The following is a 19,599-nucleotide window of genomic DNA, read 5'->3' on the forward strand; positions in this document are numbered from 1 at the left end:
TATTTTAATATTGAGTATGTCACAAGATTTAATGACCAAATTAGTCATTTACATTTTTCAAAGATATCTAAATATAAAATTGCTAAAAATTCAAATACAGATAGCAAGCTACAAATAATATTTCTTTTGTTTCTGGGGTGGGTAGGAATGGAAGACATTAGAAAAGGGTGCTTCTGATGGCTGAACAAAGATCAGAATGAAAGAGGAATTCATTAGGTGCCTCTGTGCAAACGGACCCTCAACTGTGAGAGGCTGTTTCAGCCACGTCGCTTCCTGTACAATGATTTAAAAAACTTTGAAATGCAGGTCCTCAATGAAACCTCAGTCCGCCATCTTGGCCAGGGCCAGTGCGAAAGGACGTCACCCTGGGAGGGACCCTGGAGAGGCTGGCGAGGACCACAGAGGCATCAGGTGTGGCCAGAGGGGTGGTGTCAGCAGATACCTGATTCCTTGCCCCCCACCCCCTGGGAGCTGGACCCCTGGCAGCAGCTCCTCCCGCCCCGCAGTCTCTGATGCAGTGAAAGCAGCACTTCCTTCCTGCTCAGACCAGGGGGCAGGCACTGTGAGGAGAGGAGAAAGGGAGCCGAGGCCCCTCCGAGATAGCACTGCAGAGACTCTTCCGAGTCCAGGAAAAATCCACATGCGGGTCCAACTGTCAGCTGAAACTTAGACTTGTTATTTAAGAAACAGAAGAGACCACTTCCAGCTGGGAGCTCAGTGTGACCCCCACTTCCCCGAGCCCCGAGCTTTGCATGCAGTCCCGCCTTCCTGAAATCAGAGGTGCTGGGACGAGTCGAGAAGAGGAGGCTTCTGAAGGGGAAAATGGCGCAGCCTTGGACACACATCACTCGGTCCCCTTCCTAACTTTAGTAAGATACTATCCTCAAAGCAATGCACTCATTTAAACAAATGGCATAGTTAAAACTATTGACTAAATCCTAAACATTTCTTCTGAAAAATCGAGCCATAGCTTTTCCAATCTGCCTGTTCAATATGGGAACAGATTTTAAAGAGAATGACATAATCAATCCTCTGCCCCCAAAGAATGGTCCATCATACCAACCATGATAAAGAGTTTATTAAAAGGAAGAAAAAAAAAAGAACCGTACATTTTTGTTCTTCGTTTAAGAAATTTGATCAAGTTGCAAGGACATGTCTGGGCATGGCTATGTACATCTTCGGGCGGGGCCGTCAGGCAGTGAAGGTGGCTGGGCAGCTTGTGGCTCCTCTCGGTGTCGTCCGGCCCCGGGCACTGCTAATCAAAGCCATTACCACTCGGGGTTCGGTCCCGTGGCAACGTCCCCAGCTCTGTTCTAGGGGGTGCCCCCCCTTCCCCAAGAGCCCAGCAGCCCTGTCCTCGTGAGGCAGGGGCTGGCCTCCCCGAGGACTGCAGGACACAGGGTGGGCTCTAGGGTCACCTGGCCCTGGCAGGCAGGCTCTGAGCTATGGCAACAGATTGAAGCAGGAGGCCGGTGTCATTGTTGCCCTGATTTCTTTTCCTTCTGGAAGCTGAAGCTTGTACGTCTGTTCAGTTTTCTTTGTTTCTGAGCAAAATAGTCAGCCCGGGCAGTGCTTGCTCGTGATTCCAGGATGTAGTTAACCTAGAAAGCAAGACGACACGGCCCAGTCACTTGCCAGCCGCTCTGCTCGCCTGGGATGAGCAAGGGAAGGCCCTGCCCCGGGCTGGGCACCCTTTGGGCCCAGTGTTCCCTGTGCATGGCGTCCAGTCACCATGGCAACCCCGCAGGCTGGGACCGGAGCCCCCTGCACAACGGGAAAACACGCCTGGAGGAGACACGAGGCTGGTACAGGCCTTTCAGCCAGTGGTGGAGCTTTTCTGATTCCAGAGCCCGTGGTCCCTCCCAGAAGCCTGTGTACCGGGCTTCCTGGTTCTGCCCCCAGCCTGCCGTGCAGCCCTGGGCTCGCACATAACTCCTCTGAGCCCCCTCTTCCCTCGTCTGAAAGACAAGGACGTCACAGGGATGACAGCCACGCTAAAACAAGGCTCTGTGTTCAGCCTCCCACCAGCAGGTACAGAGGTTCCAACTGAGGTATGTTAATGCTCACAAGCACCCCACTAGCTACGGCTCATTTGATAAAAAAGGAAAGTGAGGCTCAGAGAAGAGGACCAAGCTGCCCGGATCACCGAGAGGTCAGGGTCAAAGCCGGGAAAGGTGCCGTGGGAACTCTGTGCAGGATGCACAGCCAGCCGCCTCCCAGGTCCCCACGTCGCTGCTCCCACCTGGCTCTCTTGGGCTCTTTTCAGACCCCCCATGCTGGACGGTCACTGTCACCGTCACCTTTGGCACTGAGCACCTGCCTTATCTGAGCCTCACCCCGTGTTTGGTTCAAGGGGCAGAGGGAAAATTAAGACTTGGTCCCTGTCCCAAGGACCTCACGGCCTAGTGAGTGTCCAACAGAACAAGTCTGACAACAGATACAGAAGGAGCAGAAAGGAATGGGGAGAGTAACTATCGGGGACATGTGGGGCAGGGAAGGCTTGTGGAGGGGATGAATGAGATGGGTTTTGAGAGACAAATAGGAGTTTGGGGTATACAAGGGGTGGGGAGAATCAGCATGCATCAAGGCACAGCAGTGGAACACGGCAAGGGGGTGTCCATGAACTGCAGAAGCTTAGGGGCCAGTCAAGGTGAGGCAGGGAGGAGCCAGGGAAGGGCAGCAGTGCCGTGATCAGACCCGCACCTGGTGCAAGGACGAGCCCCTGGCTGGGTGGTGGTGGCGGTGGCAGCAGCAGCAGCGTTCCGAGTGCTTTTCAAGGATTGAGTCATTTAACCCTCACAACAGCCTTAGGAGATGGCTGCCATTGTTATCCCCATTGTACAGAGGAGAAAACTGAGGCACAGGAATGATAACGTCATTTACTCGAGGTCACAAAGCTAGAAAGAGTACGCGCCAGGACCTGGACCAGCTCTTCAGGCCCCGGGCCTCCTCAGAGGCCCCCACCCCCTCACCCCCTCAGACCCGGCTCCTTTCACTGCCCCAGCTGCCCTCTGGCTGGGCCCTTCTGAGAACAAACACTGTCTCTCTTCAACCTCAAATATCTAAAAGTTATGACTAGAACCCTGAATATTCCTGGCTAGAGAAACGAGCCGCCCCCTCTGTTGATTGTACTCTGAGGACCACGTGTCCTGCTCCCGGAGCGGGAGAAGCCTCTGCGGACTGAGAAAGAACCGAGGTGCTCCGGGGAGGCGGTGCGGATGCCTCGCCTCGCGTGGGGCTGGGGCTCTGCCACGGTGTCCCCTCCAGACTTTCTGCTCCGATAGTCGCCGGCAGCAGGCGTTAAAGGCTGGTGTGTGAGTACAGAAGGCTTGACGCGCTCGGCCCACTGCCTCGCCAAGTTACCAGCTGAGAGCAATAAATCATGAGGCCTGCAGGGCCGGGTGACGATTTGGGACACTAGAGACAATGCATGGAAAGAAGAGGTTTATCATTCTTAATAAGAGCAATCTTTGGGTTCGATTGTTTGCACACTCAACCAATCTACTGTTTTCAGTGTATATTTGGCACATGTAACTTGACAAAAGCATTTTAAAATGATCCTCAACAGGCCAACTATTTCCTAAATTTATTATCTTCAGTGCTTTGTGATAATCACATAGATAATTTTAATGGAAGATTAATGTAATAATCAGAAGATAAAAACGCCCTTTGGTCTGCCATTAGCTGGTTAATATGCTGTGGCTTAAAACTTGCACAATTTTATGCACTATAGAGTGTTTCACTTTCAATGCATTTTACAGCTTAAGGCATAAAAATATAGGGAGTTTTCATGGTCAATAAAGTCACAGCCTCCATCACTCGATCACGAGAAGAACCCAATTTGAACAGTCCAGTGATTCCTCTGAGATTCACCTCGAAGCCTGCAGAATGAGGGACCACACAGGGCTTAGCTCAATCCCACCTCGGGTGGGAAGGGGCAGGTCTGGGACTCCTCAGCTTGGTTCAGGATGAGGCTCCACCTGTATGTGCTCTGTGGCCTTGGGCCTCTTTTTCCTCGTCTATAAAGTGGGGATAATAATGTCTACACTGGGCAGGGCAGTTGCGAAGATGAAATGAGATAATGTACATAAAATGTCTTGTATACAGTCGGTGCTCAATAAATGGGTCCTATGGGGAAAAACACAACGAGATAAAAATAACTTGATGGAGAGTTGCCTGCTTGTAATAGTTTCTTTGACATTAGCCTCTGGTCCTTATTTCCTCCTTTCAGTTTCAGTCTAAAGCTCTTATTTTATGTGAAACTCCTCAATTCTAGAACCACCACATGTATTACTTGCGTCTAAGACCGACCTGAGAAGAACCTCTAATGGCAACATTTCTACCAAGTGGGGCCTCAGTCACTTGGTGTTGGTGCAAAGCCCCACGAAGACATTGGGAATGGCAGATCGGGCTAAGTATTTAAACTGCTTTAAAAATCAGAGATCGGAAACGTGAAATTTAATCTTCCATCAGGATCGCGATCATTAGTTCTCTAAATAAATCAGGCTGGGACTTCTCCTGGAGTCTTGTGCATGATGTAATATTTCTACAAGCATTTTCATATGAAAACAGACATTTTAGGGAAGGTGATAGGCCTTGGGGATTTTGCAGAAAAGCATCTGCTTCGAGGGAGCATTTGGTCCTGGAAAATGATTTCTCTGCACTTGTTCTTCCACAGTCTTGCACTGAAGTCATAAACCTGTGTTTCTGTCATCAATCTGCTGTTGTGAAAATTATTTTGATGTCAAACACAGGATTATAATTTTACTAGAATCCTTCTGAAGTCTTGAATATTTTAATGCTGGCTACAAAAAAAAAGGCCAGGACTTCCCTGGTGGCACAGTGGTTAAGAATCCGCCTGCCAATGCAGGGGACATGGGTTCGAGCCCTGGTCTGGGAAGATGCCACATGCTGTGGAGCAAGCTCGTGCGCCACAACTACTGAGCCCGTGTGTCACAACTACTGAAGCCCGCAAGCCTAGAGCCCGTGCTCTGCAGCAAGAGAAGCCACCGCAATGAGAAGCTCGCACACTGCAACGAAGAGTAGCCCCCGCTCGCTGCAACTAGAGAAAGCCCGCAGGCAGCAACGAAGACCCAATGCAGCCAAAAATAAAATAAATAAATAAATAAATAATAATTAAAAAAAGGCCAGCCCTGACGGGGTAATGGAATATTTCCCCACCTGGCCCCCGAGTGCGGCACGTGCTCCCTGGGCCGTCGGGGGATGCGCTGGCAGGTAACTCCTAGCTCGCTGCTTTCAGGCACTCCAGGCGGGCACTGTCCCCTGCCTGTTCCGAGGGGCTCCAATCCGGGGTGGTCTATGAACCCTCTGCTTTCCATCCAACTGCTCATGCTACTCTGTCTCGGCTCTAAACTGTCCTCCTAGCAGCTTCATTCTTTTAATTCTCATCTACTACTTTTGAAAATCTTTTGAAGCCATGAGGGGCTTTGCCTCAAAATGTTTCTGTGACACAATTCTATTTCATCGAAATCTCCTGTTCAGCTCCTTAAGTCTGTGCACACCTGGGAGCACAAGTTCTGGAATCTGCCAAACCTGGGTCAAGTTCTGGTTCTGCCTGTCACAACCCTGGCTAAGTTACTTTTTTCCTGAGCCTCAGTTTTCATCTAGAAAATGGGAATGACTGTATATCACTACATCATAGAGGTGTGAAGGTTCCTTGAGACAGGACAGGTAAAGTGCCTGGCCCAGGTCCTGCACTTTGTGACCCCTCAGTATATCTTAGTACTTTTATTACTATTACTTGACGACACCTACTCTTAAGAAGATAACGAATAATCACTTAGGTAGCTTCACCGTACCATTTAATATTTGCTCTAGCAGCTAATATTAGCCTTATGGTGGGGTAGGGCAGGGTAGGTACCATGATCCCCATTTTACAGGAGGAGAAACTGAGGCCCAGGGAGGTGATGTGACTGGTCAGAGTCACACACAACCAGGGGTGGAGGAGCCCCCTCTGGCTCTAAGCCCTGTTCTGCCAAAGCAGTTCTGTTTTCTCTGTCTGGTCATTCTACATAAGATTTGGCTCAGAGAAAGGATTCTCAGTTTGGAAGAGTCTGAAAATCACTAGTCCAGGGCTACTCAGAGTGTGGTACACAGACGGCATCCTGGGCAGCACCTGAGAGCTTCTTAGAGACACAGAATCTCGGGCCCTGACCCATATTTCCTGAACCAACGAGACCCCACGGGAGCTTTTCTCAGTCCGACGCCACTTTGCAAGATTCTGTGTGGCTTGGCCCCTGCAACCTCTCTGCTCCAGACACACAGGCTTGGGTGCAACCTCCCAGCCACACCACACTCGCCCTGCTTCTCTGCCCCATCACAGGCTGCTCTCTCTGTGAAATGTCTTTTCTCTCTCCTCACCTGGTAAAATGTGTGCTTTTCCGTCCATCCTTCAGGGCTCAGCTCTCCCTGCCTCCCTACCCCCCGTACCAAGTCAGTTTACTCTATACACTCCATGGGGCACCTTGTGACTTATTTAACAGTCTTTTAAAAATATTTATTTATTTATTGGCTGCATTGGGTCTTTGTTACTGTGTGCGGGCTTTTTCTCTAGTTGCGGCGAGCAGGGGCTACTCTTCATTGTGGTGCACGGGCTTCTCATTGCAGTGGTTTCTCTTGTTGCGGAGCACGGGCTCTAGGTGCGTGGGCTTCAGTAGTTGTGGCACTCAGACTCAGTAGCTGTGGCTCGCGGGCTCTAGAGTGAAGGCTCAGTAGTTGTGGTGCACAGGCTGAGTTGCTCCATGGCATGTGGGATCTCCCCGGACCAGGGCTCAAACCCGTGTCCCCTGCATTGGCAGGTGGATTCTTAACCACTGCGCCACCAGGGAAGTCCCTCTCTGTAATTTTCTTAACGTCTGTCTCCTCTGAAAGAGGACAAGCTCGCCGAGGGCAGGGACTGGGTCTGTCACTGCAGTATCCTGAGTACTAGCCTGGCACACAGAAGGTGCTCCGTGAGCACTGTTGAGATATGGTAACAGACAATTCTAGCATCAAGCCGGGTATGTTTACAACAGGTTAATTATCGTGATTACTTTAAGGTGTCTTCAAACAGTAACAATAATTTCCTCAGAGTCTGTTCCAGGAACCTCAAGGAGCTCCTGAGTGAGGTTGGAGGGAAATAAATGGTACGTAAAAAGAATGAATAAACACACGAAGAAGCAGGATTATCGGGGGACTGGGAGGAAGCTGAAGGGGCTTCTGGCTGGCTGAAGCAGGTGCAGAGCAGCTGACCTGCGGTGTGGCCCAGGCCTGGGTGCTCACCAGCTGGGTGACCCGTAGGTAGTGCAGTGACCCTGCAAAACCGGCCCGGGAGCCTCGTGCAGTGCTGGGGCGGAGCCGGTCCTGCATACTCCGGGTCTGGGCCGAGAAGGAACACTCACCTTGAGCACGATTTCATTGACGGTAGCAGCGTCAGATTCAAAGTAGAGGTGTTTATAGTCGTGATTGCTTAGATACGTGAGTTTAAATATCGCGTGACCTAGAGGGAGAGAGAAAAGGCAGCGTTGAGGGGGCTCTGGTGGGTTACCTTGGGGGAGGCCCCCCATATTCTCCTCTCCCCTTGTCATTTCAGTTCCAGCGAGAGCAAGTGGAGGCTGCAGGGCTGCAGCTCTTCCCAGGAGTCGTTCACCTTCTCATCACAGGTGGGGAGAGAGCAGTCAGTAAAAAACAGATCAAACGGCCAGTTAGGTCCCATTCCACTCTGGAGGGTGTTCCAGGGACGCCAGATTAGGAAAGCTCTACGGAACTATTTCTACATAATAATTGCATGGAAAAGGTGGTATTTTTTAAGGCAGAAGGCCAATTAACTCCAAATTATTACTCTAAAAATAACTGTGCTTAAAGTCAAATAAATGAGCAACAGGAAGGAGGAAGGCCGACAGTAATGCTATTACGAGGTTCTCCATAGCCCGGCTCCTGCTGGGAGGGGGAGTCCTGGTCATGTGATCCCGCGTGGAAGCTGCGCCCAGGGCCTCCGGCCATTTCCACCCTGGAAGGATGGGTGGACTGGGGGCGGCGGGGGGCGTGGAGAGGCTGCTCTAAAGGCTGCCATGGAAAGCTGGCACCTCAAACAGCAGACTGACTCAGGGGGTCTGACCCCCTGAACACACAAACCACCCCCAGACCCAAATGCTTTTGTAACCCTTTCCTACCACCTTCAGGGCAACCTTGTCATTTCTGGGACTGCTTCCTGGTCTAGCCTCACCTCACTTCACCACCCTCAGATGCCACATGCCAGCCCAGGGCATTGCACATACCCACCTGCCCACGCTTGGGATGTCCCCTCTCATTATCCTGTCTCCAAAAGATCAGCCAATGCTGGGTACTTTAGCTCAACTGGCACCTCCGTGGGATACATTTCTAGGCACGCTTCTCATGTGGCCTCCCACACAGTACTCAGCCCGTCAAAGAAACCTGCTTACCGTATCACGCCACCTGCAGCCGCGTCCGCACCCCCTGTGCCTGTCCTTTGGGCCAAACATGCCAATCAGATTCCCTCCTCTAAGCAGAGACATAGGTGCCCGCCGTCCTCACTCCCATGTGACGCTCTCCCTGGCCTATCAGCTCATGCTGTCCTTGGGTTCTGGGAGACCCCTGTGGACCTCCAAGAAAGTCCTCTTTCTCCTTAAGCTATTTTGAAGTTGGTTTCCATTACTGGCAACCAAAGGAGCACTGCTCCAGAGAGACGTGTAGTCAGAGCTCAGTAAACATTCCCAGACCAAGCAGCAGCTGGTGACATCTTACCCAGAGGCTTCCTCCTACCAGCCTCAGAAACAACTCCTCGTCTTTTCTGCAGACTTCAGCGCTTGTGAGATTAAAATTCAGCACATCCTTTCTATTAGGCCTTCTCATCCGTTGTCCTTTTAACTAAAGCAGCGGCTGGTCACAGTTATTAATTAATAACATGTCACCCATATTACTGTAAGTTCACCTCTTTCCCGGAGAAATCTTCTTGGAAACTTTATTTACAGTAGCTAATTCTTCAGATCTTCAAAAATAAACTGATATATGCTGTACGTTTGTGGCCAGAAAAGTTAAGCTGCTGGTATTTTATCCTGGAAACATCATTATGATATACTTTTTGTGACTATAAATTCAATATTGAAAAAATTAGCTAATAATTTCTGAAAAACCTCGCTTTCCGTCACTTGACAAATTTAGCCTGATTCTAAATCGGGGTACTAAAATGTTAGAATTCTTAGTTGAAAGCGAATCATTCTGTGAATATATAAATTACTTGTTTCTGAGAAGTGACTCTCACATGAATGGATGTATCTGTATGTATGGACGTGAGTGTATGTGTGTATTCTTTTATCTTTACAGGATTCAGCTCAGAATGTCAGAGTCTTGATGGTGATATCACTGTGTGGAAGAACAATGCAGATCTCTCTGTTGGCCATGCTGTGACCAAGCAGAGCCGTCTATGAAGGTCACAGGGCTGTGAAGGACAAACAGAGACACCCCCTCTAGGAGGCCTTCCTGCTGACACCTGGCCATGACAGACACAGACACCGACACCAGTGCCTGCAGCTAAAAAGGACCAGAAGGTCTTAGGGAGGTCTGTGGACCCGAAGCTTCGGGGTTCAGTGACCACTCTGATAAGTGATCTCATGGACTGTCTATACCACCTGCTCCCGCTCGTCACTGACAAAACAAAACCAAAACCTCAAGATACTAGAGCATGTTTCGCCTGAACAACTGGGACACCATTAAAAACCTGTCCTGCACTCTTTAGGAAGAGCCAAATCTACACATGGCACACGTGACATGCAGTCTGCAGGCGCCTGGGAGCCTCTGGAAGGAAGCCTCCACACCGTCCCCTTGGATGGTACGGGCTCACGGAGGGGAGGCCTGTGGTTCATCTGCACACCAATCACAGGACAAAAACAAACTAATCATCCCACATCGAGTGTCCGGAACGGCTGCCTATTTGGGTCAGGTGACTACAGACACCACCCCCCGTGTACTGTGCGGAGCTAGGAGGCTGTGTGGCCTTTGCCTGTCCCCAGCACTCCTGCCAGACCCCCAAGGAAGAGGGAAGCAAGTCAGAGTGATGGAGAGTTCCAGCCCTGACCGTCTCACTGAAGCCTCTGACTTATCTGTGCTTTCCAGTGAGAGCGCTCACATCACTGAGGGAAGCGGAGACAGAACACCATCTGGAGAACCTGTATTAGGATTCAACAGCTTGGCCCTTTTGCAACTATTACAGAGCCACAGAGAGACTACCATACAGCTAATAACCGGGTGCAGTGTGGTGGGACAGCTACAGCAGACAGCCACTTCCTGCTCTGTGGGAGGACTTCGGAGGGAGAGCTCTAGCTAACTTAGAGCCACGCTGTCACCCGTGCTGGAGCCACGGAGCATGGGGCCAAGGCGCTCCGAGAGAGTTTTTGCTGTGAGGCTTTTTCCCTTGCTCCAGGGGTCCCTGTTTTGCTGGCTGGCCAGAGGAATGAACACCAGGAACACTGAGAGACAAGTATGATGAGCATGATGAAGACGGTGACCTCAGGGAGATGCTGTGGAGGCCCCAGGGGAGGTGGCTGGCCTGGTGGCGGAAGGGCCATCAGAGACAGCTTCCTGGAGAAGCTGATGCCTGACTGAGCAGCCTTAGAGGAGGAAGGGGGTCAGCTGGGTAAAGGTGGGGTGGAGAAGGATGCAACAGGGCGAGGACAGAGCGTGGACACACACACAGGGGCAAGAGGCAGCACGCCTCCGAGCCAGAGCTCCGAGCAGACAGGTTCACCAACAGTGGACGGGCAGGAGGTGCTGTAACACAGGGCAGACTAAAGGGCTGGGAACACTGGATTCAACAGCTGAGGGAGCCACTAGTGGAGTGTAAGCTGGGCAGTGAAGTAAATGGTCAAATTGGGCTTTTGGGCATTCACCCTGGCTCGCCAGGGCCTGGAGGCAGGGGGACCAGCTGCCACAGTCATCCAGGTAGAAGCATATTCAGTTTTGAGCTAGACAGGAGTAAAAAGGATGCTGAGAAAGGGATTGACTTGAGAACTATAGAGAAGGTAACAGTGGCAGGACTTGGGAATTCTTTTATAATAGAATAGTTAATAAGCAGAAATCACACTTGTATAATTTCACCTAATCCAAAGCCCATACATTAAAGTGTAACAAGTTAATTGACCTCTTTCTGGAAATGGATCTATCAATAAACATGAGTAGTTTATGCTATGTGGTAAATTTCCACCAGAGGTGTCTGGGAAGAAATCACTGGCATTTCAACACCAGCTGAACAGAATAGGAACACAAAGTGAGAAAAGTCTGTTATCAAACCTTTATCAGCCTCGGGCATCTCTAGGCTCACCTCAGGTAAAGGAGGAAGAGGGGGGTCAAATGTCCTCCTCAGCTGCAGCCCATCAGGGCACTGTCCTGGGGTGTTGCAGGGAATTAGAGGTGGGCAGGTTGCCCTTGGAAACTCAAAGAACATCAGCACCTTTCATAGGGAATGAGTAAGCCATAAGGGTAAACTGTCTTTGTAAAAATACCAGTTGAGAAAAATGATCTAGGCATGCCTTGTTTTATGGTGCTTTCATTTATTGTGGTTCGCAGATACTGCATTTTTTACAAATTGAAGGTCTGTGGCAACCCTGCACTGTCAGATGATGGTTAGCATTTTTCAGCAATAAAGTATTTTAAAATTAAGGTTTGTAAATTATTTTTTTAGACATAATGTTACTGTACATTTAACAGACTACAGTATAGTGTAAATATAACTTTTACATGCATTGGGAAACCAAAAAATTTGTGTGACTTGCTTTACTGTGGTGGTCTGGAACCGAACCTGCAATGTCTCTGAGGTAAGCCTGTGTATCAGTATGATTTAAAAGAAAATACAAAGTCTAATATTGCAATTAGTCCAAATTATTTTGTTTGGGTTGTTAAATTCTGTTTGGAAATTGAGGCATAACAAAAGCCTCGGATGCAGAGGGGGAAAGTGTGAGTGCTAGTCAGAGACTTGGGAAGAAATCCAGTTCTGCTGTGTTCTAGTGGCGGGACCGTCGGAGGCACTGTCCCTCCAGGGGCCAAGGTTTGCCCGAGAGGAGACAGCATCCATCAGGCATCTCACATGGCACTTGGATACAGCGGGGGCTCAATGGGTGGTGGCCATCATTCTTACAACTGTGATGGAACTGATGTTTGACGATAATATCCTCATTGTTCTGACGATTTGGTTTTTAATTGGGCCTTCTTTGAGCAGACTTGCTTTAGAGCTGTAGGAATAAAATGCAATATAATGGGGTATAAAATGTGGCATCTAAGCCCCGGTCACATATCCAGATTTGCTCAGGGCACTGAAACTATACATTTGCTTCTGAATATTGAAATGGAAGTCTGGATATGTAAAAATGTATTTACATTCATGTACTTTTTTTCCAAACAGAGAAGACAGAGAAGATGGAATGTAACACTGAACAGAAACTAATTAGCAGTACAGGTGTCAGAAGCGGAGACTTTTGAGCTTTTGTGCTGTAATTTATCATCTGCATTATGAGTTTTAACTTAAATCAGAGGCTGTGCTGAAAAAACAGGGTCTTCTGGTCAATTGAGGGGAGTGGTCATTCAGAAAAAGCTGCTATTATCACAAGATGGGACAGCTTAAGCAGAGGGCCAGCAGGCGCATACATTGCTGCTAAAAGAAGTGCTCCCAGATTTCCACTGCAAATGGAACAGAGATTGTTGTTTGAAAAGAGGCTCCCTTCTAAACGACCTGCGGGCACCGACTGTGTTTGGCAATGACTGGTCAGAGCTCGGACTTCCAAACTGAGCCTGAGGCCCACCTTTGTCTAAAACCCCCCAGGTGTCCCACTTGCCAGGAAAGCCAAAAATAAACTTGATTTTTTTGGTTTTCCTTTTCAATTAAAAAATTATAAAATATATTTTAAAATTACTAGAAATTTAGAAGACAGAGGAGAAACTTCCACACTCCACCCCCATAATACCAACATCCTGGCACAATGACATCCATGGTCTCTTTTCTAGTCATTCTCACATGTCTGTTTTCACACAGCTGTAATCAGATTGTATAGTAAAATTTGCGGAGAATTTTTGTTGTTAACATTTTACCATAGCCTTTTCCTTGTTGCTACATAGTCTCCACAACCATCTTTTTCAACAGCTGTATTTTATTCCAACAAGTACCTGTGTGCCACGGTTCAGTTCATGCTACTATCTTTCCGCTGGGCATTTAAGTTACTAATAAAATTGCCAGTATTATAGATAAGCCTATGAAGAACATCTCTGAGTATTTGGATTCCTTCTGAATTCCTTTACATCAGGCATGGATACTTCTAAAAAAATAGGTTTCCAGGGTCTGATCTTTTCTGGTCCCTCTGGCTTGGAAGTGGGTGGAGAGCTCTCATTGGATTTCCCTTTTTTAAAAATAACTTTTATTTATTTATTTAATTTATTATTTATTTTTGGCTGTATTGGGTCTTTGTTGCTGTGCGCGGGCTTTCTCTAGTTGCAGCGAGCGGGGGCTACTCTTCATTGCAGTGGGAAATGGATGGCCTGGGATGCTTTGGTCTCTGGGCTGAAAACCCCCTCCGGGTCTGGTCTCCGCTGTGAGCAGCATTCCCAGCTGCCTGTAGGAGCTTCAGTTCAATGTAATTCAACTGGCAAAGGCTGGTGCTCCTTCTTGAGCGCCCCGATGGTGGCAGAGGCCCCAGTAACTGTAATGACCTCTTTGACCTCTGGAGCAGGGACAGAGTCTGATCCACTTACACTTTTGCCTGTGTCATTCACCCCCTCCCCCCCTTTGGCTCCTTCCTATAAACATAATTAAAGCTCTCTGATTATAAAAACTCCCATGGCAATGTGATTTCCCTCCTTCCTCTAATTTACTGAAAACACTCTTGCTAAGGTCACCACGACCTCTATGTTGAGAGATCCAGTAGATACTTCTCGGCTTTTATTTTGCTTGGCTTCTCAGCTGTATCTGATACTTCTGAAGTCCTCTCTTCCCATGAAGCCACAGTCAACTGATTTTTCAACTGACTTCTCCAGTCAATCTGTTTCTTATATGTCCTTTGTGACCTTCTTGTCCTTTATCTTTCTCTTAAATAATGGTCTTCCCCGGTGTCCTGTCCTTGACCCTCATCTCTTTTAACTCCATTTCTCCTCTGTCAGGTTTGCCCCTTAGGTTTTAACTACTACCCAGATATTGATGATCCCGAAGCAGATATCTGGCTCGGACCTTTCTCCAGACTTTCAGAGCCAACCGGTGAGTACAGCTGCCATCTCCAGATGGCCTGCAGTGTTGCACATCCAGAAGTGAATTCTGCATTTCCCCTTCCATCAAAAGGTCTGTTAGCCCAACTGCAGGCTTCACTACTCACCAAGTTCCAAGCATTTGGTCCCCTAAATAGTTTTCATATATTCATCTTCCATCCCTTCCCATCCTGTGACCACAGCCCTCACCGAGGTCCTGACCGTCTGTTGCCTCTTCTTGGTTTTCCTACTTTTGGTCATGTCTTCTTCAGATCCAAACATCTACCGAGAGGAGTCATCCTTTTGTAACACACATCTGGTCATGTCACTCTCCTACTTAAAACTCTACAGTGTTTCTTTTCCTATTGTCTTCAGAATAAAGTCCAAGCTTTTTAGATGATTTTCAAGACCCTAAATCAGCAGTTGTCAAACTTCTTGGTCTCAGAATCCCCTTACACTTTTAAACATTACTGAGGAGCCCCAAAAGCTTTTGTTCATGTGGATTATATCTATCAATATTTATTATATTAGAAATTAAAACTGAGAAGTGTAAAAACTATTAAATTGGACTTCCCTGGTGGCACAGTGATTAAGAATCCGCCTGCTAAGGCAGGGGACACGGGTTTGAGCCCTGGTCCAGGAAGATCCCATATGCCGTGGAGCAACTAAGCCGGTGTGCCACAACTACTGAGCCTGCACTCTGGAGCCTGCGAGCCACAACTACTGAGCCCATGTGCCACAACTACTGAAGCCCGCACACCTAGAGCCCGTGCTCTGCAACAAGAGAAGCCTGCACACTGCAACGAAGAGTAGCCCCCGTTTGCCGCAACTAGAGAAAGCCTGCGCACAGCAATGAAGACCCAATGCAGCCAAAAATAAATAAATAAAAAGAAAGTAAGAAGAGAGAAACAGATATCACTGTTATTAAAAAAAAAACTATTAAATCATTTAAAAAAATAAACTCATTACAAGTTAACACAGATCATATATTTTTAAATGGCAAAACCGTTATGTTTCCTCAAACAATAAAGGTTTAATGAGAAGCCTAGCATTACTTCATATTTTTGAAAATTGTAAAATATTTGGTTTAACAGAACACAGCTGGATTATACTCTCCACTTCTGCATTTGATTTGTTGTGATTGTTTTGGTTGAAGCATATGAAGAAAAGTCAGTCTCGCACAGATATGTTTTTAGGAAAGCATGCATATTTTAAAAAATTTTTAATTATTTTCTTGGCCATGCCACGTGGCACGTGGGATCTTAGTTCCCTGACCAGGGATCGAACCTGTGCTCCCTGCAGTGGAAGTGTGGAGTCTTAACCACTGGAGCACCAGGGAATTCCCTGGGAGGCATATTTTAATATTCTTCTTTGCAAATATTCTTTGATATTATACCTAACTTCATAAATGGTATCTTCTTAAAGATCAGTTGCAATGTGGAACCTAAAACCACATGAATAAAGTTTCATATTCTGGTACATTAAAATCCATTGGTCTGTCTTGCACTTTGAATGAATCTTTTACTCTTGTATGATTTTGTAACATCATGCAGTAGTGTGGAAAATATTGGTTCACTGAGTTATGCAGGTCTTCCAAATGTTGACACATTTCATTATACAATATCAAAAAATATCTCATTCATTAATATCACCAAGGATCTCTTCAGAAGTCTTTCTTTAAAATAAATTTATTTTATTTATTTATTTTTGGCTGCGCTGGGTTTTTGTTGCTGCGCGTGGGCTTTCTCTAGTTGCAGCGAGCGGGGGCTACTCTTCGTTGTGGTACGTGAGCTTCTCATTGAGGTGGCTTCTCTTGTTGCAGAGCATGGGCTCTAGGCGTGCGGGCTTCAGTAGCTGTGGCTTGCGGGCCCTAGAGCGCAGGCTCAGTAGTTGTGGCGCACAGGCTTAGTTGCTCCGCAGCATGTGGGATCTCCCCAGACCAGGGGTTGAACCCCTGTCCCCTGCATTGGCAGGCAGATTCTTAACCACTGCACTACCAGGGAAGTCCCCAGAAAAGTCTTTAAGCAATGAGAAGCTCACAATGATGGATACAAATTTTCCAAAATTCTTATTTTCATGTCAAAGCTTGAATTTCATCATTGGCATCAAATAATAACTTATTTTCCTTGAAGTGACAGGCTCGTTTCCTTTATTTTCAAGAAAATGTATGCTAAATAGTTAGGCTTGAATAACTACAGTTTGTCAGTTTTCTTCCAAGTAGAAATGGTGTTCCATGAAATAAACGGTTAGTTCAGCTTGCAACTCACACAATTAGACAAGTGCTTTTCCTTGAGAGACAAGTATTCTACCCTCGTATGCAGCAGATGTGCTTCTGTGTACGTCAGGAAATGAATTAAGAGCAATATTTATGGGGTCTTTTGATGCTTCAATTCATGTTAAGTTGTTCTAACAAAATATCATATGGCATCTCAGTAACCAAGTATTTGTTGAGTTTTATTCTTTAGCTTTTAGAGAGGTAGAGAAGCAAGAAACAAATTCTGTATCTGGAAATTCTGTCCTCAGTTTGTAATAACCTTGAATTTGCAAGTTCTCTTGGGAGCTAAATTACATAAAACCTCAGCTATCCAATCCTTAGAGCAGAGAGCTAGGGTGACTTTTGGGCAAAAACTATACAAACAAATAAACAAAAACAAACAACCTTTTCCATTTTAAGCATAAAAATTCCATATTATAGGGCTTCCCTGGTGGTGCAGTGGTTAGGAATCCGGCTGCCAATTCAGGGGACACGGGTTCAAGCCCTGGTCCAGGAAGATCTCACATGTCACGGAGCAACTAAGCCCGTGCACCACAGCTACTGAGCCTGTGCTCTAGAGCCCGCAAGCCACAACTACTGAGCCCGCGTGCCACAACTACTGTAGCCCGCACGCCTAGAGCCCGTGCTCCGCAACGAGAGAAGCCACAGCAATGAGAAGCCCGCGCTTCGCAACGAAGAGTAGCCCCCGCTCGCTGCAGCTGGAGAGAGCCCGCGCACAGCAACGAAGACCCAACGCAGCCAAAAATAAATTAAAAAAATAAATAAATAAAATAAAATTTTAAAAAATCCATATTATAAATTTTCCTCCTGTATTAGAGTATAAGGAAAATAAATACCATGTTATCATGTCCATCTTTATAAGTACTGAATATCATGATTTCTTCAATGAAAGTTGCAAAAGGCTCTACATATCACCACTAAATATTAAGTTCCATAATATAATAATAATAAGTTCCATATTACCATACTACTGTGCTTTTTGAGTTCTTGGACTGATTTTTAACAGTTTTTGTTTTGTTTCATTTCTGGTCAATTCTTGTCAGTTTTAACTTCCTACTGTCTTTATTATTAAGTTCTGTAATTCTTTTTCCACCTTCTATTTTTCTGCATTTAATATCCTTTAGGAAGAGAAACCAGATAACGAAGCATGGTTAAAATTTGTTGAGAAATAAGACTTCATAGACTGAGTTGGAGCTAGGGATACTCTTCCATCCAAAAAGCACAGAAGTTTAAGTGACTTGGCTTTGTGTCAGTGGCAGAGGGAAGAATATAAACCTCTGTTACCATTTATATATAACTTTAGGCAAGTTACATAACTTCTCTGAGCCCGTTTCCTCATTTATAAAATGGGAATAATATCTGTCTCACAGAGTTGTTGCTAAGATTAAGTAATCCTAGGATAAAAATCAACAATCTGAGACTTCTACAATAAATGTATATAAACCTCAGAGGGTTGTTTCAAGAATTAAGTAGTGCATATAAAGCACTTGGGACACTGCCTGGCACATGGTAGATTCCCTTGTCTTTTTGCTCTCACTCTCCAAGATAAACAAACTTTTCCAGACAGGCTAAGAGAGCCAAGGGGCAAAATTAAGGATATTTTATAGATACTTATGTAACAAGAGAAAAAGAATTTCCACGTTTTTTAATTGACAAAATTCAAAATATAATAATCAAATGTATTTTCTGGGGTTACTACAGGCTACTTCTGAGAAGGACGTATTTTTTTCGGGGGGGTGGATAACATTTCACTTAAATGGAGTTCAAAGTTAATGTTCCATATCATCAAATCAATTGCAAATATTCACATGTTAAAAACTATTCTTAGTGCATAGGCCATACAAAAATAGGTGGTGGGCTGGATTTAGCCTATGGGCCAGAGTTTGTCTATCCCCACTCAAAGAGGTCTAACTTATTTCCTTTTTCTTTGTTCATTCTGTATAGTTGCTAATGGTGACATTTTGAGTACTCTTGATTTCTTTGTGTAGATCTGGGTTTCTATCTGGTATTTTTTTCCCCCTCCAGCCTTCAATGTTTCTTACAGTAAAGGTTTAATGGCAACAAATTCTTTTATTTTTTGAATGTCTGGAAATGTCTTCATTTCACCTTCATTTCTGAAGGATATTTTCACTAAATATAGACTTCTAGGTTGACAAGACTTTTCTTTAGCAAGAGATGTCACCCCATTGTCTTCTGGATTGCATTATTTCTGGTGAGAAGTCAGCAATAATTCTTATCTTGGTTTTCCTGGCTGCTTATAAGATTTTTCTCTTTATCATTGGTTTTCTGCAATTTGATTATGATGTGCCTTGATGTGGTTTTCTCTGTATTTATCCTGTTTGGCCTTCTTTGGACTTCCAAGATTGGTAGATTGATATTTTTAATCAAATCTGGAACAGTTTTCTCTACCATCCCTGAGACTCCAACTTACATATATGTCAGAACACTTGCCATTATTCCACAGGCTTTGTTCTTTTCATCCATTTTTTTTTCTCTCTCTCTGTGCTTCACTTTGAATATTTTCTATTGTCTCGTCTTAAAGTTCATTGATTGCAATAGGCAGATTCTGAAATGGCTTTCAATGATCCCACCTCCTGCTTTTCACAGCCTTGTGTAATCTCTTTGTCTTGTTTGTGGGCTAGACCTAGTGACTTACTTCCGATGAGTAAAGTACAGCAAAAGTGTTGGGATGTTTTTCTGAGATTAGGTTATAAAAGACTGTGACTTCTTCCTTCCTAGTACTTTCCTGCTCCTGGTTATTTTGATGAAGCCAGCTGCCATTTTGTGAGCTTTCCTATGGAGAGGCCCATGTGGCAAGGAATGGATGGTGTTCACAAAGAAATGAACTCTGCTAGTAACTACTCAGTGAGCTTGGAAGCAGATCCTGCCCCTATTGAACCTTGAGATGATTGTAGCTCTGGCTGACAGTTTGACTGCAGCCTGGTGAGAGACCCTGTGCTAGAGGACCCAGCTAAGCTGTGCTGGATTCCTGACCCACAAAACTGTAAGAAAGTAAGTGTTATCATTGTTTTAAGACACTGAATTTTGGGACAATTTGTCATGTGGTAATAGATAACTAACACTCT

At 46.2% G+C, this 19,599-nt stretch overlaps 1 protein-coding gene across 3 annotated transcripts in view; it reads right to left on the bottom strand.

The window, feature by feature from the left end:
* Positions 1 to 1,060: 1,060 nt before the first annotated feature.
* MAPKAP1 (MAPK associated protein 1) overlaps positions 1,061 to 19,599 on the bottom strand; it is a 236,395-nt gene continuing 217,856 nt past the window's right edge. For all 3 annotated transcript variants that reach the window (XM_059925619.1, XM_059925618.1, XM_059925617.1), the window contains 2 exons: positions 7,401 to 7,498; positions 1,061 to 1,601 (listed from right to left, as the gene is read on the bottom strand). In XM_059925619.1, coding sequence (XP_059781602.1) covers positions 1,476 to 1,601; positions 7,401 to 7,498 — 224 coding nt within the window. In that variant the 3' untranslated portion in view covers positions 1,061 to 1,475. The remainder of the gene's footprint in view (positions 1,602 to 7,400; positions 7,499 to 19,599) is intronic.

The sequence above is a fragment of the Balaenoptera ricei genome, chromosome 6 (assembly GCF_028023285.1).
Source record: "Balaenoptera ricei isolate mBalRic1 chromosome 6, mBalRic1.hap2, whole genome shotgun sequence".
NCBI classification, from domain to species: domain Eukaryota; kingdom Metazoa; phylum Chordata; class Mammalia; order Artiodactyla; family Balaenopteridae; genus Balaenoptera; species Balaenoptera ricei.